At 42.0% G+C, this 25,644-nt stretch overlaps 1 protein-coding gene across 3 annotated transcripts in view; it reads left to right on the top strand.

The window, feature by feature from the left end:
• The window catches only part of DST (dystonin), a 289,158-nt gene that overhangs the window by 20,959 nt on the left and 242,555 nt on the right, over positions 1–25,644 (top strand). Inside the window, exon 4 of one of the 3 annotated variants that reach the window (XM_058019984.1) lies at positions 11,616–11,823. In XM_058019984.1, the coding sequence (XP_057875967.1) occupies positions 11,616–11,823 (208 nt within the window). Of the gene's footprint in view, positions 1–11,615; positions 11,824–13,157; positions 13,305–25,644 lie in introns of those variants that run through there. The other 2 variants (XM_058019986.1, XM_058019985.1) reach the window with 2 other exon arrangements.

The following is a 25,644-nucleotide window of genomic DNA, read 5'->3' as shown; positions in this document are numbered from 1 at the left end:
AAGTCTCACATTTCTGACACCTTAAGAATATTTTTTTCATATGGATAAAGTTGTTCTACAGGGCCCTTTAGGAGTTTTTAATATGTCTCATTAAATAACATTAATTTCATTAATTTCCATTTATTCTTACTCTGATGTTATGTACTAATTTTCCAGTACCACTATGTCCTTTAGATGCTATTTGAATTGACCTAAAACATGAGATGCAAATATTGGCCATCACTCTGCACAAGACTTGGTTATTTCCAACTATTAGCTATTTGATCTATGGATTGCATTCATATCTTCTTTCTTTTGGAGACATCTGCTCATGCTGGATTGTCTGGATTGTGTCTCTTGTGAATTGCATTTAGAAGCAAACTTGGCAAAACACTACCATGCCATCTTTCACTTTCAGCATTTTTATTAACATTATATCAATGTTCTCAAACGTATGGCAGGGCTGTGAGCTGTCAGATTCTGCACGCACGTGTGCACACACACACACACGCACACACACACACACACACACACACACACATGCATGGGTCCTCTCTCAGGACAATCTGAGCACAGCCATAAGGAACAAACACAGGGAACATGTGAATCCATATAAAAAGGGAAAAAAGAACTGCATTTTTTTCATTTTAAAGACAGCTATGGTTTAGCCTGGCATGCAGCTAAACACGAACAGCACCACAGAGCTGTTTGCTCACTGCCCCCAGTAGGATGGGGAAGAGAATAAGAAAAAGGTAAAACTTGTGGGTAGCGAGAAGGTTTAATCAGACTGAATAGGAAGGGAAAACAGTGAGAATTATGAAACAATGTACAAACCAAGTGATGCCCAGTGCAGCTGCTCGGCACCCAGTGAGCAATGCCCAGGCAGTCCCTGAAGAGGAGGCTGCCACCCTCAGCCAGCTCCCCAGTTTTGCTGCCCAGCATGATGCCACAGGGTGTGGAACATCCCCTCGGTCAGCTGGGGTCAGCTGTCCCAGCTGTGTCCCCTCCCAGCTGCTTGTGCTGGCAGGGCAACACGAGAAGGTGAAGAGTCATTGATGAAGTGTCAGCCATGCTCAGCAATGACTAAATCATCAGTGTGTTATCAACATTACTCTTGCCTTAAACCCAAAACACGGCTGTACCAGCTACCAGGAATCAAAATAACTCTACCACAGCTGAAACCAGGACAAAGACTTAAAAGATATTGATGGGGATTTTGATAAGGTCCTGACAGTTTATTAGGCAATGGTTTCATAAACTTTTTGACAAGATTTAAGCATCTGGCCATCTTAAACATTTTTAAAAATATCTCAAGGAACCTATTTTAGGTGCACAGGATCTTTGCAAATATGACTATTAATGCTAAATCCAGTCATGTTTGAAATGAAGAGAAAGCTTTCAGTCATTAGGTTGACTTTGAAGTTTGTTCTTTTTCCAAGAGACTGTTTACATCTCTTTTTTGGATTGCTGTGCTTTATGGCTTTTCTTATAGCAAATAACTCCTTACTGATAAATACTTCATAAACAGTTTTGCCCAAAGAGTTCATTTTCCCGCTGCTCTTCCAGTTTCTGTGGCCTCCTCCCTTGCTGCCTGCTCCCCATTTCCTCTTGGCTGCTTTTCCCTCTCCACCCTGCAGCTCATCCATTGCCTTACAGCAATTGCCCATTTCTTCCACTCCTTCTGGCCAGCTCCTGGGCAGTTTAGGTTTTTGAAGGGATTTCTTAAAGGTGTATTGCCATGAGTTTCACTAGGCCCTGGAGGGGATTGCATTACTATTTTAGAGCTACTTTTTCCTAAAACACAACAGTGATATGTTGAGAATTAGATCTGGGATTGAAAATTATTGTTGTCTTTCCAGTGCTTTTTTTCCTATACTGAGGAACTAGAGCTATTAAACGTAGTACAAAAGAAACAAGTTAATTGCATTAGGGCTAATAATTCATAATTCATTAATGGAAAAATGTGTTACACAAGAAATAAGCATAGCAATAACAGTACAAATCTGTATTTAGAACACCTTAACTGATTTCACTGCTAGCTCTTACTTGGAGGGTTAAGGTCATTTGAATAGATTGTCCCCTGTGGTGACAGATCATGCTTGTTTCCAATATATTTACTTAGATTTAAAGTTACATAGTTGAAAATAACATAAAATCTGTTATTTTTCTGTACACCATTGCAAATTATTCTGTAACTGTGGGCAAAGTCCTCTAATATAGCAGGATTTTTCTTGATAGGTGAGCTGATTTCATACCATTTTTATTTTGTCTGAGCCAATTTTCATTCCCAGGGCAAATGCTTATTTAGTGAAAATGGGATGAGAGCTTAAACCTGTCTAACTTTCTTCCATCTCAAGTGTTCAAAGAGGGTCAAAGTGCACCCTTCATCCTTGGAGCTGAAGCTCACTTGCTCCTAATTTAGAAGTGAATGAGAGAAAATATTATTCAAATGTTGTATCTAAGAAACAGAGTTGTGAAACTCTGGCTTGAAAAATGTATTTTTTTTTTGCCACCAACATTTTGCCGTGATTTGTATTAACTGGGATTCTGTGTTCATTGATAAAATTTTACTACATGCATGCAGCATAGCCTCAGTGAGAAATTGAATTTTTAGCTGTTCAGAATTTTTCTTTTATAAATCAGTGTCCTTCTGGGAGAGCTAGTAATAGAAACCTAAGCTGCTAAAATGTGCTAGCAGTCTTAACTGTAAGAAAAAAATGTTTTATGTATGTGATTATAAATGGTAAATTCTGTACAGTGGCTGAAAGCTGGTTAAAAATGAATCAGGAATCAGCTCTGATCTTGTTGATAGTGTTGTTTGCACAACTTAAAATGACCAGTAATTGTCTCACAGATGCATAGTAATTATAGTCTAAATGCAGATGTTTCCTTTTCCTTTACTGCCACCAGAGTCAGTCTTCAGAGTTGTATTGTGTAACATCCTACTGTGGCACATAAAAGTACATCTTTATATAGCAAGGGACTCCCTTATCCATTTGTATTTATATATAACACTACACATGGGTATGATGCTGAAAGAATACTTTGGCAGAGGCAAGTGTTCAGGTATTATCAAGCACTGGAATTAAGGTTACACGTGCAGCTGTAATTCAGTGGCTCATGCATCTGCGTTGTCATACAGGCTTTAATGGTATGGTGGTGTGCTGGTTCTTCACAGGATGTACTCTGCATTCACCACAGGGTGGAAGTGCTCTTAGGATGACTCTTATGTGTAGGAGTTCTACTGCAGAAGTTGTAAAGTGTATAAATGAATAAAACAGGAGATTGCAGGAAGACAGAGGATCTCTTATTTCTTTAAAAAGAGAGAGTGCTGCTTTGGAGGTTGAAGGGTGGGCACAGGGACGCTGTAAATAAGCTGAACAGCTGGTTTAAAACATTTTTTTATCTTCCATTTTCTAAGTGCCTTTTCAAAGCATGTAGCTGGGTTTATAGGAGTTCTTAAACTGCCATTCACCACTGAACTCTGTGTTCAGTGCTGTAGTCTGAGAATTATTGATATGTAATATTAATGGCTCTTAAAAGTCAGATCCCTGGCATCTCAATTTGACCTAGGCAAAAAAAAATTGACCTCTTGGTTGACTTTGCATGGAAGTAGTGATGAGCACAAAACCCCAGCCTATTAAATAATAGTTCCTTCTTCACACTGGTATTTGAATAGCATGAAGTAAGTTAAGTTCTAGGGCTGCCCATTGAACTGAAAATAAACAAAGTACTGAATAACTGTTTGTGGAGTGAATATCACCCATCATTTGCACTAGATAAGAGCAAGACTTTTATTAAGAAAATTACTGAGGATGTAGTTGTATATGATCACATCATTATGACTGAATTGTAATATACAAATAAACAGGCTGAAGCAAGACTGCATGGTGAACCTGAAGTCTGGGATTTGGTAACATTTTGTACTTAACTTTGCAGCCCTAAGAAAAGTACTTTAACAGGAATGTTGTGTTTAATTTCCCACTGCTGTTAAAAACTAAGTGGAAAAGCTCAGCTGTGTAGCACATTGGCAGGTTTTGACACTTTGACTTCAATATGGAAAATTCTGTTGGATTTCAGGGAGAGACTGATGGCATTTGTATTCCTCATATGAATCAGTAACGCAGGGGAGGAGGTATTTTTTTTCTAGAGGAACTCTCAGCTATTTGCTAATGGCTGGAGTTGGTGTGAAATTTCCCTTTCCTTCCAGGCTTCTTAGGGCAATGAGCTTGTCTGTGCTCATTCTTCCCAAGCATGGCTGTTTCTGCCATGTCTCCTCCAGCCTGCTCCTGACCTGCCTCTGCTCCTTCCTTGCTGTCCAGTCCTCACTCCTCTGCTGACCTTGGCTCTTCTGCTTTTGCTCTTCAGTTCTTGTTTCAGTCCTTCATGTCCCAGCCCTTCCCAGGTTCTCCTGGTCAGTGCTCTCATTGCTCTGAGGCATTTGTTCCAGCTGTCTCTTTGATTTCTGTGCCTCCCTGTGGCCCCTGGTTGCATACTCCATTCCTTGGCTCTAGTCTGTCTTCTCTGAAACCTTCACACACAAGTTCATACCCTCCTTGTTCATTAAACTGCCTTGTTCAAAGCCTCTTGCAGAGGCAGCTCTGGTTTCATGCCAGCATGTCAGACCCTGAGCTCTCCCCAATTTGCTTCCTCCAGCACTGATGGTCACTGATCCCCACAGTTCCTTGCAGGTCCATTTCTCCTGTAGTCCTTACGCACAGAGCCTGCTGCTGCCTTGAATGCTTTCCAGCTGCAGCTCCCAGACTGTGTCAGTCTGTCCCTCAGGCTCTCAGTCCCGGTGTGTTCCTGCAGCCCTTTCCTGCAGAGTGCCGGTTCCGGTGTTTGTCCTCTCCACATTCCCATCACGGCTTCTTCCTCCCTCCCGCTGCCTGCGCGCGGCCGAGCGCCTCACGGAGAGCACAAACCAGGAGTCTCCTGCCTCAGGCCTGGACCTGCCTTGCCCTGCTCTCCATGCCTCTTGTCCACGCTGCCATCAGCCTGAAACCATGGCCAGCAATGATTAAATGCAAAGATTAGTTTTTCCTCTGGATCTCCCAGCTGGAAGGATCCTGGTGGGCTCCTTGGTGGGGATGATAGGTGTCCCAGCTGTGGAGGTAAGAGCTGTGAGGGTGACATTTGCTTGGTCATTCTGTGATGGTGGCGTATTGGTGTGGCAGATCTGAAACCCCTGAGAGACTCTGTTTAGGGGGTGCCAGTCTGAAGGGATTTTTCAGAGATGATACATTGAAGACATTTTAGTTGAGAAATTTGAGCCCTGTTTAAAAAAGTCTGGCAAAATAATATTGGTAGTTACCTGAACACTAGGAATAGTTAAATCAAACTATCTACCTTTACAAAGAAGAACTGCTAGTAGGTGAGAAGAGATTAAAAGTTCACTTGCTCAGCAAAACCAAGAGAAGGTGAGAGGAGATGGGATGCAGGTTATGAATACATTGGGGAAGCAAAAAGATTATTTAAGGAAATGAACATTGTTGTTGAAAAAATCCCCTAGAAGACCAGGAATAAAGTTGAGGTGGCAACTAGAAGATCACTTGTAATCAAGACAGCAGGAAGTTCAGCAGCAGTTTTCCTGTCAGAGTAGTGAGATCAAACACAAACTTTAAAAGCTTTACTTTATACTCCCTGATGCCAGGGATAGCAGATGATATTTATACCTCAAAGACTTATCACTCTGACAAATGTAGACAGATTTTTAACAAAGATGGCAAAAGACTTATGTCTAGCTTAAAGCATATTCATATTTGAAGTATCCATCCCAAAGCTTACAGTCTTCTCAAAAAAGATCACTGGGATTTTTTTAGTCTTTACAAATAACTACTGGATGTTTTCATAATCTTGCTCTCAGGCTTCTCAGTCAGCTTTGACTAAAATTTTTCAAGAAAATTAAACCTTGGGAAGGAAATATTTTCAAGCAAACTTAAGATAAAGAAACTCAAAATGGATTTTATAAGAGAAAATCTTATAATTTAATCATTAAAACTGATGTGTGTAATTATAAGAATATGTATTTTCAAATAGTTTAATGTTGATTGATTGCTGGATCGACTCTTTAAGTTTAGTTCTAAAACATGGATGATAGAATAAACCCCGAATGCTTATTTCCATCTTCTCCTACCTTTAGAAACAAAGAATGTAAGTTCTCTCTACAGAGCAGGTGGGTGTTGTCTTGATGTTTGAAAAGCCTACCTGTTTGCAAAGACAGTTTAACATAGAGCCAGACCCTGGATGATCAGGAATTTCAGATTTAGTGTATTTGCCTTCCAGCTTCCTGCTTATTGCTTTATGACATTAAATACAAACCTAGAAACTCTGTAGTAATTTCCATATTTCCTGATAACATAGGTACTTGGACATATGGATGTCCTCTTAAGTGAGTGGCACAGAACCAAAGAAAACTATTGATTTTCTACATCTACATCTCCACTGGTGATTTTTTTTTTAAGTTCATCATCACTGGCTTTACATTGCTCTTGTTGGTACTTTAATTTGTGCTTGTTTTGAATTTTGATCTTTCCTGACAACATGCAGTCCCAAGGACTCACATAGCCTGATTACATACATTGGATGTTTTGTGTTCTGCATTTCATTATCATCTACCCAGGTTAAAGTGCTAAAGATTTACTAATGGGAACATTCAGCTGCCCTAGATTTTGTCTTAAATTTGTAAAGTAATTTTACTTTAAAAGTTGATCTACTTTAATATAATTCAGTCTGGGATGTTAAAGGGTAGAAATAGTCATTCGCTTTCAATTGATATTCTAAATTATTTTAAATTAAAAGGAATTTTGCTGAAACACACTGAGTAAAACCATTATTTTAGTGCTTCATTTCTGTTGATATTTATCCATTTCCTGCAATAAGTATAATAAAACAAAAAATACATTCCAGGAATTCTGAGATAGTTTAGTATAAGTGAAATAACTCATAATGAAACTGAAAATTAAATGTCAGTCAGTGTTGACCTATACTTCCCACAGCTTCCAAAAAACGGCATGAAAGGACTCACTGCAGCAGACAATCTTCTTAAAGATAAAATGTGAAAGTACAAATTATTTGATTAGAATTCAGCTGGCCAGCACAATCTCTGATGTGTCATAGGGTTGGGAAATTTTTGTAATATGAAGATAATTTGGTATCAGCCTTGCAGCAGCTTTTCCCAGTTGGTTTGCCTGACCGAGTTTGAAACCTGACCTGGGCTAATGCTTCTCTCCCCCAGGAATGTCAGCGTGCAGTCCCCGCTGTTCTCGATCCTTTCAGCTCCCGTTCCCAGGTGCTTTCGTGTTCTCTGGCGGTGTGCAGTGCTCAGCACCATTTGCCAGCTACACCATCTTCCACTCAGTCTCTATCTGATCTTCTGCAGCGCCTCACCCATGACAAACAGCAATCCTTTCCTTCCTCAGGGGAAATCATTCGGCCTTGGAACTTGGCCGAATCCCTCTAACAAGAAGTATACGAAATGCTTCTTTGAAATCATCCCCGTTACTGGAAACCAGCTCGCTTTTTCAGCGCGGTTGCCAGCCTGACTCAGGCGGCTCCTGCGAAAGCCCCGATGCGTGGGAGCCCGCCGGCAGCGGCAGAGGGAGCTCGGCTCGGCTCGGCTCTGCTCTGCTCCGCGCCGGGACTGGTGAGCGCTGCGCACCCCCGTGCGGCACCGGCAGCGGCAGCGGGCCGTGCAGGGGTCCCCGCCGGCATCCCGCCTCTGGGTGCTGCCCGGCATCCCGCCTCTGGGTGCTGCCCGGATCCCCGCCGGCATCCCGCCCCTGGGTGCCGCCGCTCCGCCGGGATCCCGTCCCTGGGTGCTGCCCGGCATCCCGCCTCTGGGTGCTGCCCGGATCCCCGCCGGGATCCCGCCCCTGCTGCTGCCCGGATCCCCGCCGGCATCCCGCCCCTGGGTGCCGCCGCTCCGCCGGAGCCGCCACGGGCATGCAGAGAGGCCTCCGGCTGCAGGGCGCTATGGCAGGCGGAGAATAACTGGGCTGTGACCTTACAGGCCTTCAAGATAAGAGCAGTCAAGTCCTGACCCTTGCTAAGTCCCCAAGAGTGGGCTAAGGAAGGATGATCGATATTTTAGGGGATGTAAAAGACACTTCACTCATGTCGCCCCCAAAAAGCATTGTGCGTTATTAACTGATGTTTTTCGCTCGCACGCAGCCATGTAATTTATACAGAAATAACAAAAGTGCCTTACATATTTTGATTTTAACAGAATATAACAACCTCCCCCCCCCCCCCCCCCAATGCTGTCCTAAGGGGCCAGGAACTTTTTTCAGAATACTACTACAGATGTTCTGTGTTATTTCCTATTTTTTAAACTGCTTAATATATTGCTCTGATAATGGAATGCTTATCTGGGACTTAGAACTCTATCATGGAAAATGAATATGCTAGAAACATAGACCCCGGTGGGATGAGTGGTACACAAACAGTGCCTGTGTGCAAAAGAGGAACAGTTACAGAATTCATATCAAAGCTCTTAATTTACTCAAGCAAAGCTCTTTAGTTTGTTATAAACACCTTTGGAGTAGCAAAGTAAATATACCTAGGTGTTCAATATCTCTGTGGACACATTACTCAGAAGCATCTCCATGCTGAATAAGAGAGTAGACTGTCATTAAGTCAGAAGTTGACATTTCTTATTGTTTTCCAGATTTTGTTGTTATGAAAAATTCCTTTCTAAACTTCCTACATTGCTCTGAAAATGAAACAACATGGTAATTGAAGAGTTAAAAAGCTAAAGTGGGTTTGGTTACTGCATGTATCAATTAAGGTAGGATAAACTAAAAGCAGATAGCTAATTGTAATATACACAGATGCTAAAGACTGCTCTATCAGTGCCTGTTCATTTTGATTCTCATAAAATATGAGTGGAGTCTTCTCACACAGCTTATGTTCCAGTATTGTAGCAGAGCAGACTAAAAGGCAGAATCCTTTTCCCTAAAACTGACATCTCAGTAGACTGATGGTGCACAAGAAACAACCACTCAACAGTGCTTTTGGCTTCTACAGGTAGGAGGAGATGTTATGAAGTATAATAATGGGCTGTGAATGCCTCTTTTGAAAAAAGGAAACCCTAATGGATAAAATTTATAGCTTACTTTCGAAAATAAATCTGAGAGTTGAGAAATCTTTCCCCAAAACTTCAATAGCAATTGCTATTGTACTTTGTTCTTGCATATTTCAAGCTGCTACATAAATACTAACAAACTATTGCTACAGCACTTCACAACACTGTGTTTGGTCTCTTTCAAACTTTCATATTATAAGCTAGAAATGCAGAAGGTGAAAAAGATGAAAGTCAGAATCTGTCTCTGTGGGTCTGTGTGATCCAGAGATACTGAGGGTTGCTGCTCAGCCAAAAGAAGGTGCAGGCCTGAAGCAGGATGTTCAGAGCTGGGCTTAAAGGCAACACTTTCTCTTCTGTGGCAAAATCTGGGGCTAAGGACAGGCTCAAGGAACCTAATCCCTGACTAAGCACATGAGAGGCCCTGGTAGCCCCAGCTGGAACAGCAAAGTGCCCTGCAGCAAGCTGAGCACTTGCAGCTCTTATCAGGAAGACACCTATATGTCACCATCCTGCTTTATGAGATCCAGTTTTAGTTTATTATACAAACTGAGTGCCAAATAGTCTCTGCACTAAAACTAATTATGAAGGAAATCTGAGCTGGTATCAGACATCTCATGTTTCTGTTCTTCTGCACTTACCTTTTGCTCTCTCTACATCACAATACAGTGAACAAGAATTCAGTTAATTGGTTTTATGTATTCACTCACTCCCTCACAACTCACACATTTCAAACTTCACCATGGAGTACTCTACGAGGAGAAAAGAGAGTTGGGATACAAGTGAGGAGGATAAAACACTAATAGAAGGAAAAACACTAATAGATGCAAAAAACCACTAATAAGTGATCTCTTATTATAATAGATTATTTAACTATATATTATTTTTAAATTTTATGCAGAGCAAAGAGTGCATCATGTTGTTTCTCTGGATTATGCAGATTCTGAGTTTTAAATGGGTAAAATACCCCCCATGACAGCTGACAGTACAAAACCATAAATTAGACAACAATAATACATTTAATCATATCTCAATCACTGTACAAATTTTTTCTTTAAGAAAAGGTACCCTTTAGGCTCCTTTATAAAAAAAAATAAAATTGAGAAAAGGGCTGCAATACAAGCCTAAAATACTATCTGGCTTAATATCAAATCTGGACTCTAGAATGGCTGAATGGGGCTGTTGCTGTGTAACAAAATATGCTGGTTTTAAACTGAAAGGGGCAGGTTTAGATTAGATATAAGGAAGTAATCCTTCACTGGGATTCATTTACAGTAAGTTCCAGTGAGGCACTGGAACAGGTTGCCCAGAGAAGCTGTGGAAGTGCTCAAGGCCAGGTTGGATGGGGCTTTGTGCAACCTGGTCTAGTGGAAGGTGTCCCTGCCCCTAGCAAGGGGGTTGGAACTAGATGCTCTTTAAAGGTCTCTTCCAACTCAAGCAATTATGTGAGCCTATGATTCTACTGCACCTGCAAAAGTTGACAGCACACACCTAAAATAATTGGATGAGCATCAGGTTGCACTTTTGAAAGGGGCTGTAACAGTAGCTCCCACGTGAAATGACAAATCACACCCATCATTTTCTTGTGTCGTGCCTTGGAGAAACCACAAATCCCTTCAATCTGAAGTTACAGAGTAAAAGTAATAGCACGTTGCTGTCCGTTGTGTCCTGATAACGTGTTTAATGATGCACCTTAAATTTCAACACGGTGCCGAACTGTTCACACCTCTCCGTTTCCCACTTTACATAAACAGGAAAGCCAGACATGGCAGCAGTCCTCTCCCTGCATCAGTGTTTATTTACGTTTCCGGAAGAGCTCTTTTTTGAGTAGCTGGGAAGCCTAAAAGTGGATACAGTTTATACACCGAAATCAGTCGTTTGTTTGCCGAAGTCGCCTGGCAAAGTGTGACTTAAGGCTGCCCATCGTGCCCTGCTGCCCGGAGGGGCTGCTCTGAGGCATCGTGTTCCTTCCTTCCTTCCCTCCCCGGCTCCGTGCCGTTAGCCAGGCTCGCCCCGTTGGGCAGCGCGGGGCAGGGGGAGCCCGGGGCGGTGCTGAACGGAGAGCCCGCCTCGGCTCCCGGCGGGCCGGGGTCTGTCCCGGGGGCGGATTTACCAGTAGCTCGGTGATGGCAAATCTTCCCCTTGTCCTGGCGGGGGAGCCAAAAGCCTTCGATCTGTAGCCGGCAAGGTTGGTGGCTTTTTTTTTTTTTTTCGGCTGTTGTTGCTGCTGGGTTTATTGTTGGGGAAGTGGGAGGCTCATTTGCGAGCTGGTTGCCCAGCCGCAGGCCACGGCTCTAGCTCGACATCCCTCCAAATGCACTCCCGCTAAAGACCGGCTCTTTTTGGGGGGATCACCCTCGGCACGCCGCACACGCACCCTTTCCCCCCTCTACATTCACACCAATGGTGAGCGGCGGCCCTCTCCCCTATCCTCCTTTTCCCGTGAGATGCTTTTCCACGCCACGCGGGGCGGGTATTCGCCGGCGCCACCTGAGGCCCTTCGTCCCGAGCTGCTCCCCACGCACCCTGTCTGTCTGTCTGTCTCCCCGTGCAGAGCTCCGGCAACGCGTCCTACCGATGCTCCATGTCGTCCTCCGCCGATTTCTCCGACGAGGAGGACTTCAGCCAGAGGTCGGGGACGGTGTCGCCGGCGCCGGGGGACACGCTGCCCTGGAACCTGCCCAAACACGAGAGGTCCAAGCGGAAGATCCAGGGCGGCTCGGTGCTGGACCCCGCCGAGCGGGCCGTGCTGCGCATCGCCGGTAAGGCGCGGCCGGGGGCGGCGGGACAGGGGGCGGCCGGGGGCACAGGGACCCCCGTCCCTTCTCTTTCCGAGCGCGGCCCCGCCGGGCGGTGACTAAGCTCTTTGGCCGCCTTTTCCGGCTGGGTGAACTGATGCGTGTGGAAGGCGAGCCGAAACACGCGCAGGTGCGCCCATTAAACTTTCATGCGAAAAAGCATCAGCGGCGGGGGCTGCAGCCGCGGCGGGGGCGGCTCAGCGGGGCCGGCGCTTTTTTCGGCCCACAAGGCCGAGGCAGCCCCCGGCCGCCCTGGCTGGAAGCGCCGCGGGACCGCCCGCAGCGCGGAGAGAGGCCGCGGCGGCCGATGATGCTCCGTGAGGGGCGGGGGACCAGCCGCGGGCTTTGTCCGCTCGGGGCGGACGGGGACCGGAGCGGAGCCGCCCCGGTGTGCCGGAGGCGCCAAAGGGCTCTGGTCCGCGGCCCGGCGACAATTGATGTCGAAAATAGGGCGGAGGTCCGCATCCCCCTGGCGAAAGCTGGAAAACGCCTGTAAATGAATCCCAGAAAGATGAGGCGGTCCCCAGTGCTCCCCGGGGACACCGCTGTTGTTCTCCCCAACCACCCCGATTATATGCGCGTCTCCATGGGTCCCTGCCGGGACACCATTTCCCAGGGTAACCATTCCTAGCGGCGCTGTTAGCGGGGGCAGCGCTGCGGAGCCGGGCTCCCACCAGCCGCAGGATGCAGCCGCGACTGGGGCGTTGCGGAGCCGGCCCGACCGCCCGCGGATCCCTGCGGGCAGGGTGCGCAGGACGGGGCAGCTGCGGGCCGGGGTAGGCAGCAGGAGCGCAGGGCAGCAGGGAGCGCAGCGGAGCGGGGTCAGCGCCGGGGGACAGCGGGGGGACGCAGGCGCGGCGGTGACACCTGCGGCAGGGCCGCGCCCGCCCCGCCGGGACTGCGGGAGCTCCCGGCCCCGCCGGCTGCCGGCCTGGGCTCCCTCCCCGCTCGGTCTCTGCCCGAGAGTGCGGTGTCCCCACCGGCGCCGTCAGCGCTGCAGGCGTCGCGTCCCCGCCCCGGCAGCCGCCACCCTCCTCGTCTCGGGGGAGGCGGCGGTGGAGCCGCCGGCCCCGCGGGCGGTGCCTCGGCCATGGGGCTGGAGCCGGGGGCTGCGGCGGGAGGCCGGGCTGGTGCCGCCCCTCCGCGCTCCGAGGGGCGGCTGCCGAAACCCGAGCGAGCGAGCGAGCGGCCGCCCGCGGGGGCGTTCCCTCGGCCGGGCTGGCAGCGCCGCCCCCCGCCCGCCCCCGCCCGCTGCTGCCGGGGCTTTTCTTGTGCCATCCCCGAGGCTGCCGGCTGCCCCGAGCCGCACCGGCGGGCAGGGCAGGGCAGGGCAGGGCTGGGCGAGTTGCTGGCCATGGCTGGCTACCTCTCCCCCGGCGCCTATTTCTACGCCGAGGAGCAGGAGTACCTGCAGGCCTACGAAGATGTCCTAGAGAGATACAAAGGTAGGGCAGCGCTGCCCGCCCGGCCGCTCTCCTGCCACGCCGGGTGTGGCGACTGCGGAGCCGGGAGGCGCTGGGGCCAGCTGGGGGACAATGGTGGCCCCGCGTCCCTGCGAGGGTCGGTCTGGGGACAAGGGACGTGGGCGGCGTGAGCGATGGATATAAATACCGTGTCACCTCACCAGTGTGTGACAGGCGCTCTCGCGTGTTTAAAAGTCGCGTTTTTGAGTGCGGTACGGACACAGGGATTTTTGTCTCGATGTGCATTCATATTTAAAGCTTCGGTTTATTTTTACCTATTTGTTTATTTATTTGGGTTTTTTTGGGCCAGGGCAAGGAATTAGCTTAGTTCGTGTAGCACTTGAGTTTTTTTTATCGAATACAGAAAAATAAGGAAAAAGGCATTTATCAGGGTGAAGATGTATGCAGCTAAATTAATCCTGCTAGAAATGTAAATTGCATTGATTTCTTAAGGATATCGGGATAGAAGGGATGGTTTGGATGATTCACTGATGTTTTTCGGTACATTTGCTGGTACTAAATCTGAAGCTTATCAAAAGTGTTACAGCTCTGATTTTAATCCAAGTGCGAAATGGATGGAGTTAACTGTTCACACTGAACCTTCATCCCTGAAACAGTTTTTACAGCATGTCACAGCATATGCTGACATTTGCAGTGCTGAGTCCTTTTGTAACGTTAGGGAATATGATGTTATGTTTCATATCTGAAGTTTTTAAGCTGTATTTCTTCAATCAGTTCTGAAGATTTTTGCTAAATGGTTTCAACTGATGAGAATGGGAGTGGCATAGTTTAAGACAGCTTGATTTGAAGATACTGATAATTGATTTTATTTATTTTGTGTTCTTAGTAGCAGTATTTTGAATAATAAACCCTCAACAGATGGTTATTCTGACTATAAGAACTTGTTGGGTCTGTGTGTACTTTATACTGGTGTCACTTGCAATTTCATGTGTCATTAGCAGTATTGACTAATGACTCCTTTGTGTCTGTTGCCCATTGTGTCAATGCAGCAATGGAGCATGTGCACTGTTTCTGTTCTCAAATGCATTAGTGCATTTTGGTTGAGAAATAATTACCATTTGGTGACTACCATCATCTTCAAAACCATGTCTTTATTCTATTCTCTCATTTTTCTTAAGTCCTATAAGTCCTTATATGAAGCTGATCTGATTTGTGCAAAATTTTGGAGCTAGTAGGCTGTTTACTTTTTAAATAAACACTGAGAAAGCTTGTTTTTCTGCTTTGGATCACCTTTTATTTCCTGCTAGAATTAGGTTTAATAAGGTTTCTTCTCATACCAATTACTTGTTTAGAAATCAAGGGAAATCTCTTTCTTTCTGGGAAAGAGATTAGGCCCAATTTCCCCTATTTCAATGGCTGTTTTATCAGGAATGGGACTGAAAGGTCTGGTTTTAGTAGGTTGGGGAACAATAGGATTTTAATTAAATAAACTCTGAAAGCTAATTTACATCTCTGTAAGAAATAAACCACTTTCTGAAAGTATTTGAGTATATCTTATTGTGGGGGTAACACAAAGTCCATTCATATGCCATTTTCAGTGACCCCTGAATCCTGAAATTATTTGGAAGGATCCAATTTCTGTTGTCTTAGTTTTAAGTGTCATATTTTGTATATTGCTATGCTATGTTTTGCTGCTCAAGGTAGATTTTTTTCAGCCATTTGGAGCAAAGGTAAAGGTTTGGACTTGTTTTAATTAAGATGTATTGGAAATCTGGAAAGCACATTACTTTCTAAAATGTGTTTTCAAGCCAGTCATGATTTCCCATTCGAGTCCCAGTAGTATGACTTCACTACAGCGATTGTTGTTCTGATGACTTGCTATGGGAGCTGATCTAATCAGAAAAGAATTGCTACAATATAGGCTTTGAAGAGGGAGTGCCATTTCTCTGAATTTCTCAGTTTTGTAAACACCTCCTTCAGTAAATTTCTTAATCAAATGTGAACTGTGTTGGCTTTGTAAGATGAGCTTCAATCTATAATTTTAATGCTGATAGTTTTTTGGTTTTTTTTCCTTTTTACAGTCTGCAGAATGCTTCATACTCATCTAGGCCATTATCAGGGTGCCAAATTATCTATGTCCCAGCTGTTGAGTACTGTAACTAGCAGAGTCAGCTGTACAAAATTCATTGCCTGTCTTGGAAGGCTTGGGATCGTATGATGCCGCATCATTAAGATGTTCAGGCAGTTTGACTTAGGAAGATAAAAGCTGCCCTTTGTAAACATAGAAAAGTGAAATTTTACCCTTCCTCTGTTTCTGTTTCCAAAGTAGGCTGCAGATTTTGAAGATCATGCAATACCGAGAATACCGAGTACCTTGTTGTTTTAGAAATTGAAAGCCAGATATTTGTGTGTCTCCAAATTCTGTCTGCTGATCATGTCTCTGGCTGTGACAGTAAATAATTAGGCAACTGTTTGCTAAATCTGACATACCACTCAAGTGCTGTTTGCTATGGGAGAAGAGAGTGTTGTTTTCTGATCCCTGGTCAGCTCAGTTGCTGGCTGTCAATTTGGGTTTTTTTTTTTTCTTGATTAGTAATTATTTGGCAGTATTTCTGAAGCATTTTGATGGAGGGAAAAAAGTTACATTATCTCAGATGTTTTAGAAATCAGGTTGAATCCAGCTATTTATTCAGGGGAAAAAATTGCTTCTTTGTTGGTAGCACCTCTAAGAATTCAAAGGCAACCAGAGAGTGGCAAAAAACCATCTAGTATAGTTTATCTGAAGTACTTTAGATATTTCACAGCCTATTTAAGTAATAAGAGAAATCATACAAATATTTGTTAATATAATTAAAATTCAACATTTTCTCAAAAATTTTATTTGAATTCTCTGGGAGGTTGTAAAGAACTTAAAAAATTATTCTTGGTGCTCTGTAAGTTACCTCACAGTTGCCTGGGAACAAAATGTAATGAAATTGTTAGCTGTAGCCTTTTCGATAAAGAAGAAAATGTGCAATTGTATTTAATATACTTTTCATTTTTAAAGCATTAAATGCCGTCTCTGTCATATGGCATAGAAATGCATTGTTTCGTGCCATTATTATTTGAGCATTAAATATTTGAAGATTATGATTTTAGCTGTGAGTGCAAGATGTTCATTACATTTCCTCTGCTATAAATCTGAAGTAATAAACTGAGAATCAAGTTTATATATATAAATTTATCATCCCTCTGAAATGGTCACTCTTTAATGTGTTTTTCAGTTCAGGTAGTAAACTTCTATTTGAATAGCAGTTGCAACATGCCTTTTCTGAAAGATTTTCCACAATTATGTAACTAGGTTGTCTCCATTTTGACATCATTTTTGCTAGGGGTACATCTGTTAATGACAGCATGACTGCAGTACCTGGAAAAGAGCTAATTCATGGAGTAAAGTGTGGAATAAATAATAGTTATCTGTGTTGAATAAATCATAGTTATCCAACAACATTCTTTAATTATGTAAGCCCTTGAAGTTTGAAATATAGGGTTATCTGGGCTGTGCAGAGCTTTTAATGCTGCAGATTTATACATCTACATCTATAGGAAACAGATCTGTTAGAAAATTCAGCTTGACATGACTGCCCATAAAAAATACAGTCTTGCAGTTTAGGGACTTCATGAAATTGTTGGTAATGCTAGGAAAGGTATCACACGAATCTTTTGTTTGCAATGGGTGCCTGATTAGTGCTTCCTTTGGGTTCTTTGGGCTTGCTGCACAGCCCTGGTGTCCATAGGAGAGAGAGGTAAGTCTGGGGAAGAGCCAAACTCAGGTTGAGTTGTTAAACTTTGGTACGTTTTGTTTCACAGTTGGCATTGCTCTCTTGCTTTAAAGAGATTTGTAACACATTCAGCTGAAGCACAGCAAACAGCTCTGGTTCTGTATTCTGAGAACAAAGACACTGGAGATGGACGAGAGCTAGCAGGTCATCTGATGCATTTTGTTGCCTGTTTAGGGTTCAGAGACAATGTAATTTGTTCTAATGATTGATTGAGGGCAGTGTCAAGTAAAGCTGTTCTGACATTGGGTACAGGTTTTGAATTAAGATAGAAACAATAGGTGCCTGTTGTCCAGCTCCTTTGAGCTGACTTCAAGAAGGGAGCATTTGCACAGAATGTTTTTTATACATCTGAAAATGAATTTTAGGATTTTGGAGGCTCCTAAATGTGTTAGGTATCAGATTTAGTCCAGGGATATTATTCTTCAGAGATGATCATAGAGCAAAGACAGTAGGGGCCATGATAGATGCTCCTGGCTCTGGAATATGTGAATTTCTGAATTTCCTTTTTATGCTTTGAAGTTGGGGAGTTGAATTTTTAGTCAGCAGAAATCATGCTCTTCTGGGCTCTCATGTGTGAACTAATTGGATCTTCTGCTTCAGGGTTCTGATTTTGAATGCAGCAGGAAATCCTGAAGTGAGTAATTGATTAGGTAGTTTCCACCATGGATAGTTTTCTTTGACCTCTTTTCAGGTGCTGGTAGTATCTAGCCTCTGGCCTTGGGATTGATCTTTTGTTTTCTTTTTTATTTAATGGCAAAGTTATTTTGGCTGACTGTTGGGCACGTGTGGATTATCCAGCTGCATGTCACCTAATCCTTTCTTTGCCACCATGCCAGTCTTCAGCAAGACAGCCCTGTTGTTTCCCATATTCCTAGCACATTTCCTTCAGCAGATTACTCTCCTGGGATGGAAGAATTGTAGCCAACAGAAAATGTCTTCAATTAGGGATGGAAACATAATAGCTTTTGTGCTGTCTGAAGTCGGGCAAAAAGTTAATGGTCAACTCGGGCCACCTAAAATGTAAAACCTGAAGTTTTATTCTGTTTCAACATTCGTCCTTATTTAAAGCAGTTCTGACTTTTAAAGGGCTTGAAGATGGGATATTTCCTTTAGTACATTAATCTTAAATATGAACCAGGTCTTGATGATTTGACTTGTATGAGGTGTTCACTTGAGCTAAAGGGAAGAGGTCTTGGAGTGAAATAGAAAGAACCTGAATGTTGGGCAATTCCGTGAGATTTGTTTGTGTACAGGCCTTGAGATTAGGGCAACATTTTCTGAAGCTGAGTTTGATGGGATACATAAACTGTGGTAGCTTCTCCATGATTTTAATAGATACCTGTTGGGTGGACTAAGGCAGACAGAATTTGCCATTGATTCAAATATCTTTTATATGTGAATTGGAGAAGACATCAAAGGTTTGCTTCTTTGCTTTTCTGCTACTTCCCAATTCCCACTGAGTCAGCAACATCTTTTAAGTAGAGCTCATAGGAATATTCCATAATTCTTTTTTTAGGATGAAAACCAAGAGATGGTCAGGTATGAGGGGAGGAAAAAAGGAAAATGAACTTCATTCACTATTGAGCTGAAAGGTTTATTTTGTCTCAATCTATATTTCTGGTTGAGGTGTTAGTAATTGTTTTCTGTGATCAACTTGGCTAATTTCTAGTGGTATTGTACTTGAAAACCAGATTATGCTTTATTATTATTCCGTTATGCTGTTTAAAACAAGCCTGATTTGAGGAATTTATTCCACCATTTCACCATGTATTTGGAATTAACTACTTTGTAAAATAAAAATGGGCTTATTCATATACTTGAATTTAAGTGCAAGTATTTTATAAGTTCAGTCTTAAAATAATAACATTTTGTAAATGTCAAATATGAATGCAGCTTATTGCTGCATGCCTGAAATGTTTCCTATAAAACATCATTAAAGCCGTTTAATTTAACAAAGCCTTGTTTTTCTGTAGTGGGTGAAAATATTCATGTACTGAATGCTTCCAGTCAGCCCAGCTTTCAAACAGGTGAAACAATGCTTACAAAGACACTTCAGTCTGCTGGTGAAATCCTGAAGGGCATGTTAATGTGGCCACATCTTACAAGTTGATCTGTGTAGGCAGACTCGGTGCTTTTGTGGTGGAAAGACTGGTGTTGGAAACCCATCCACCCACACAAGGCTCTTCCCAAGACTGGGGCCCAAGTAATAGCTGGGCCTTTGATAAGGCATATTCCTCCTAAAGTCAGGCCTCCTGTAGGCAATTCCAATTTGGCTGTAGCTGCATTAAAAGCAAGTCAGCATGGCTCCAGATTTAATTTTATTTTACCTGGTGAGTACATCATTTTGCTGTTGAGTGTTAATCTATGAATTCCTTGGATTTTATGCAAGATGAAAATAGCTGCCAATAAATCTGTGAAAGGGTGAAGATTCTAGGCAAATGTATTGAGGGTTAAGTTCTGCACCTTGCAATCACACAATTAGTGTAGCTATTTCTGTAGGACAAGGAGGATTAGGTCTCTGATGGGCTTTCCAGTGCCATAGGCCAAAATCTGCTGTTGATTATAGCCACATGGCCCTTTTGAACTTGGTTTGCTTTTAAACATATCTTCGTTGTTCAGTTTCATAGTTAATATGTAAAATTACAGTATTTAATGATGTGTTCTGCAATGCATATAAATACAGATCAGCAGTTAAGTGGGGTTCATAACCTAATTGTGTTGGAAAGCTAAATTAGGTTTGCCTGAGGTTCAGGTATCCAGCTATCTGACAGCTATGACACTTGGCACCACGTGGGTCTAAAATTAGTAGAGCTCTTCTATACCGGGATTAGAGAGATATGTGTATGTTTTAGTTCACAAAATGGGTAGAAGTCTGACTTTGTATGCAGCTTTCAGAGGCATGTTTTGGGCATTTTGCAGGTGAGACTATGGGCGAACAGAGAAGTTCCATAAAGTCTCTTGCTGGGTACTGCAATGGATATCCTGTCAAAGTCTGCTCATGGACTTGCTTCTGCCTGCTCAGATTACCTTCTGCGTGCTCCTCATGTGACAAGTCTCCTAGGCACAGTAGAAGCAACATTAGAAAATGAGTGTAGTCATTTGGACAGACATTTTGCAGTAATATTACTGATAAAGCATCCTGAACTGTTCAAGCAAAAGTGCTTTTTTGAAAGAGAAATGGCACTTTCAGTGCTGTGGTTTTTACTCAAACAAAACTTCTGTTAATTTTGGTGGGAGTCAGGAACTTAGCTATTGATGTTTATAAATATTTAATGCTTTAAATTACTTTGCCTTTAGATAAATTTTTAATTTTGAGATAAAGGGTTTACATTACATCCTAGGAGTTAGGAAATGACTAGAGCACTTGTCTGGAGAAGCCACTGCTGTGTAGTTGTATGTAACTTCTGGGAATAAGGTATTATTGCTAAGGTAGTTCTGGTTTCAGAGTAGGATATTTTCAAAAGAACATAGAGCAATGTGATTGCAAGTTCCCAATGACCTTTAATAGCAGTTGGGCTCCTCCCTGCTGTTTGTGCCTTGGAACTTTTCCTGTGGTGGCTATATGTTCATTATTGAGATCATAACCTGATGTTGGAAACAATTCATAATACCATGTATTACAGAGCAGTTCTGCATTTAAAATTCCATTTTTGAAATGTTTTAAATATGAAGTCTTCTCTGGAGAAAAAGTAATCCTAATTTTAAGAAAGAAAGTTGATTTATTAATTAAAAAGGACATACATTTTAAACATTCTAAATTTTCTTCATAGAGCGGACTTGTTAGGCTTTATGCCTTTTACTCTCTTAATTTTTTACAAAGCAGTTGCTGAGAAAAATTTGTTGTGGTTTTGAGTAGATTTTCATTTTGCTCTGCTGGAAATTTTTTGTCTACCTCCAGTTTACACAGGAGTTAAAGCAGCCTTTGGCTCAGTATCTCTTTAAAGTAGAGAAGAACAGACACAGATGAGCCACAGGAAGAAAGCCAACGTTGATTAGGTCCCTTGATGAAATTACCTTATAATTTTACCATGCTCAACCGGATACTTTTGCACTGTATTTTTTTTCCAATATTTTAAAATAGAGTCCTTGTTAACAAAGTCCATATAGTTCTTGTAAGGCCAGATCTATCCTACCTCTGAGAATATTCACTCAAATTCTCATTTTCTGCTGTTGCAAATTGTATTAAATGAAATCACATTGGTTCTTGCAGACCTTGTATGTTTCTACTTAAACTGTACACTTATTTTTACTTTCTCATGGATATACATTTCCTTCAGATCTTGGATTACACTGAGTCCAGGCATCCAACATACTGTTTAAAGCGGGTGTATGGTAGGACTGAGCAGCATCAAACAGTTATAATCTAATTTATAAAAATTATATTATTATCCTAGAAACAATACATGTTTATGCCTTGATATTTTGACTATCATACCGAAGCATTTTTTTGCTTTGGGAACAACATAATACTCAAGAGAATTTCAAGAATTAGGTTTACGCTTTGAGAGCTTGTGTGTTTCTCCAATAATTTGCAATTTAATACCAAATATAAGGATTTGGTTAAATAACAATGGCAAGTGGGTGATCATCTTTATTCTAAGCTTGAAATGTCCTTTCAATTTGGTGCCTAGATTTTTGTAGCCATTTCGATGGCAACGTTGTGAATCATCTGTTGCAGGTCTGAGTGTATGACTAAATTGTTGATGGATCTTTGTATAATTTGTTCTGGATATTGTTTTTTTATTTTCTCTTTGCATTTCCTCATCTAATACACTTTGAGTCTACTCACTTCTGACCTTTGATCATTTGGCTTTTTTTGGCAATACTTCTTCATTGGAGCCTGGGGGAAGCTTTTGGTTTTTTTTAGACTTAGTTCCTAGCATCTGGAAGACCCTCTACCTTTGGTTCCCCTTTCTTCTTTCCTTCACTGTCTTTTAAGTTAAATTTTAGCTGTGAGTTGGATTCCTTGTGGGCCTGCAGGCAGAAGATGGGTTTCCTCTGAGGTGTTGAATTGTACATCCTCATCAGGCTGGTCCCTTCCCTCTCATGGTGGAAAAGGAGAACTCCTCTATTCCGTTCTCCTTCTGCTGCCCCTGCACCGAGAGCACTCGAGCACTGGCTCTAGTTTGGGAAGCAGTGTGGGCTTCACTCCCTGAACTGTAGTTAGAGCTGTTGAGGCATCTTTGAGCTTTTCCTTATCATAATGAAATGTAAAAAACTGTGTGTGTTGAATGAGATTTCTCAGACTATGTGGCCACGTGCTGGTTCCTGCTGTGAACTTGAGTTCCTGAGTCAGGATCAAGCCTGACTGGAACTTGAGTGTCAGGTCATGCACTGATGTGCTCCTGTCCTACTGTGAGAGAAATTCAAGGCTGGTTTAATCCCTGTCAGGGAAAGTGCAGAGAGAGGGAACACCACCAAACAGACAGACAGATCACCTCTGAAATGTTTCCTTTGCTCCTGGCTTCAGTACTCTGACTGGAACCTGGATGTGTGAGCATGGCTGCTCAGGGTGAGAGAGGCAGTCAGGCTTTGCACTGCCAGTGAAAGCAAATGCTCCACCCTGCTGTTAATTATGAAATACACCAAGATGCTTTCTGTATCTTAACTGCATTTGAAATGCCAAAGATTTGTTTTCCATGTGTTGGCTTAATTACTTGGCTGATAAATAATTTTAGTTTGATTTATTTGCTTTTTTTCTTCTGAGTAAATAAAGAGATGATCACAGTATTTGTCTTGATGACTAGCAGTTATTATTGACCAAGATGCTATATGAAATAATGGAGTTTGCTTGCAATTTGATTTTGTCAGTGTAGCAGAAGGGAGTCTTATTAACATTTTTGTATTTTCATAATTTTTTTTCAGTTAAAATATTTTTACTTCAATATTTCAAGATGAAAAATCTCAGGATCTACAAGTTCTTTCTGTGCCATGGTACTAAAGCATTTAATGGCTGTACATATTCTTTGGTGCTTCTACTATTGATGTACTTTGTGATGTGAGTGTGATTGAATGTAGTACTTTTGTCGCATTACTGTTTTATGTAGTATATCTTTGATGTGAATTTAAGAATTCCCTTTGATTTTTTTTCTTTTAGGTAGTTCTCAAATACCTAGTATAAGATTTATTGATTTGTATGCAGTTAACAGACAGTTTTCCACTGATAGGTTTGGTAGTTCAGAGATGCTTACCTTCTGTTTTTAATTTTGTTGGTTTTTTTTTTTAACTTTTTATTTTAATCATATTTCCTATCTTGCCATTTCTAATAATCCTCCTAGTTTCAGTAAGTGAGTCTGAGTCTTAACATTTTGGAGTTCTCCCAATCTGAACACATTGGTGTCATTAGACAAGACTGGCTTTGTTTGCTGCCTTCTCCCGCTCTCTAGTAAATGTACAATAATTACATTGTTGACTTCTGGAAAACCACACCATTTTCTTCTGTTGGAAGACAGTCAAGATTCAAGAATTTATTGTTCTGTAAGTTATTTTTCAGGCTACAAAAGGATTGTGCCCTATATACTTATTGATTTTAGTTAGCTTTTGTAAATATGAGTAAAATTTCCTTGTATTTATATGTATACACACACACACACACACATATATATATATATACAACCATACACATAGCTGGTTTTGTTTTTAACTCAGAGGAAATCAAACAGGGGAAGTGGTGGAATCCCTCAAGGAATTCAAAAGACATGTAGATGTGGCACTTGGGGACATGGTTCAGTGTTAATTTTGAGTTTGATCTTTGTGATTTTGGAGCTCTTTTCCATTCCATTACAGAACATTACATTATATTACATTACATTACATCACAATTTTCCATTATGAGTATTGTTCCCAGTACTTTAGGTTTGTTTTTTTGTTTTAATTTGTGCTTTCCAGTTACTCTTGGTGGAACTGATTAAAACTACACCAGTAATCTCTCAAGCTTTTTCATTTATTTCTTACGAATTATCTGGATAGCAGTGATCTATTTTACTGTAGGTTTTTGTTGTTTTTTTTTCTCTGATACCTTAAGTCCACTCTGAGTTAGTTAGTAGTAGATGGCTATGTATGCTGCATTTTGGTGGATAGTCTTTAAGTTTCATATTTAAGTAATTTATTCTTTGAGACTTCTTCCTGTGATGAAACTTAGTAATTTTTCTGTAAAGGAGGCTGTGGGGAAAGGAAAAACATATTGTTGTCTTAAAGCCTAGGTCCTTTCTCTAAAGAATTCATTCAGGTACTAAGCCTTTGCAGTGGCTTGTCTATTCTCACCACCTCCCTGATTCTGATCATCTGTGAACATATGTGTTATTGTCTGATTTTGTATCACAATTCTTATTTACTTTTGGAAGTTACCAAGTCTGCTGCCTCTTTTTTAATCCTGATTTTTTCCCACCATTTTTTGGTTAGGGCTTCTATCTGGATAAGAATTTTGCTATGCCAGAAAGTTTTCTTGCAGCATGTGCCTGTTTACTTGGTGGCACTGGACATTTAGTCTACTAGCCTTCTGGTACCAGAGTAAATTATACTCCCTAACATTTCATTCTCTTTCCTTTTTTAAAAATTACTTTAGAACTTCCCTCCATCACCTAACAATATCTGTGGTACATGTAACAAATGGGAAAATTTTAGAAAATAGGGGCATATGTGTATTGTAAAGCAAAAATTTCCCTTAGTACCTAATGTTTTCTCATTTTATGCTGTTAAGACATGTAGTTCAATGTAGCTTTGGTTTCAATGTCTCCTGCTTCTATGAGACTTACTTGTTATGCTTTACTCTGTTTTATAACTATAAATCCTGGTCATTTAAAGATACTATTACTGGCCTTTTTAAAATACAACATAATTTTGACATTTGAAATCTTTACTGCATTAAGATTTTCCACTGTTTGGTAGCTACATTGATCTTCTAAAATTTCTCTAAAACTTGAACAAGAAGACATATGGAGTAAAATCCTCTGTGTTAAATGCTAGTCATCCCCAGTCTTGTCCAAAATACTGAGAGTACATTGTATCACATTGCAGATAAATGTCTTGTTAAATTATATCTTGAGACAACTGATCAAAACAAAGACTGAATCATGATTTCAAGATTTAACCTTTTAAAATTAGCAGTATTGTTTTTTTTCTGATTTGGAAGGCACGAGTGACATTTTCATTAACTTCAGTAAGTACATATTTATATCTGCCTCTTCTCCCAATTGTCTTGCCCATGCTGAAGGTTTCCTGGTGGACACTGTCGGCTGCTTTGTGAAGGGTGGAAGCTTTCATGATCTGGTTCTTCCTGTGAGTTTGTAAACAGGAATTTTCATATGTCAGTTGCTGCTGATATTTTTAGTATGGCAACAGTTTTATCTGCAAGTGGAGCATTTTATCTCACATGCTGGGCTTTTTACATCAGGGTAAAGCTATTTTCATGTTTAAATTGGTATCAAGCTGCTGTCAGTGTTGGTTTTGGTAATGGGCTTGAATGTCCCAGCCCACCCCACTGGGCTCCCACAGTGTCCCACAGTCTGGGACCCCGTGCCAGCTCCATGGGAATGGCCCTC

Source organism: Melospiza georgiana, chromosome 3 (genome assembly GCF_028018845.1).
Source record: "Melospiza georgiana isolate bMelGeo1 chromosome 3, bMelGeo1.pri, whole genome shotgun sequence".
NCBI lineage: Eukaryota > Metazoa > Chordata > Aves > Passeriformes > Passerellidae > Melospiza > Melospiza georgiana.
The sequence above is the reverse complement of the archived record's forward strand: the minus strand, read 5'-3'. Positions and strand labels throughout refer to the sequence as shown.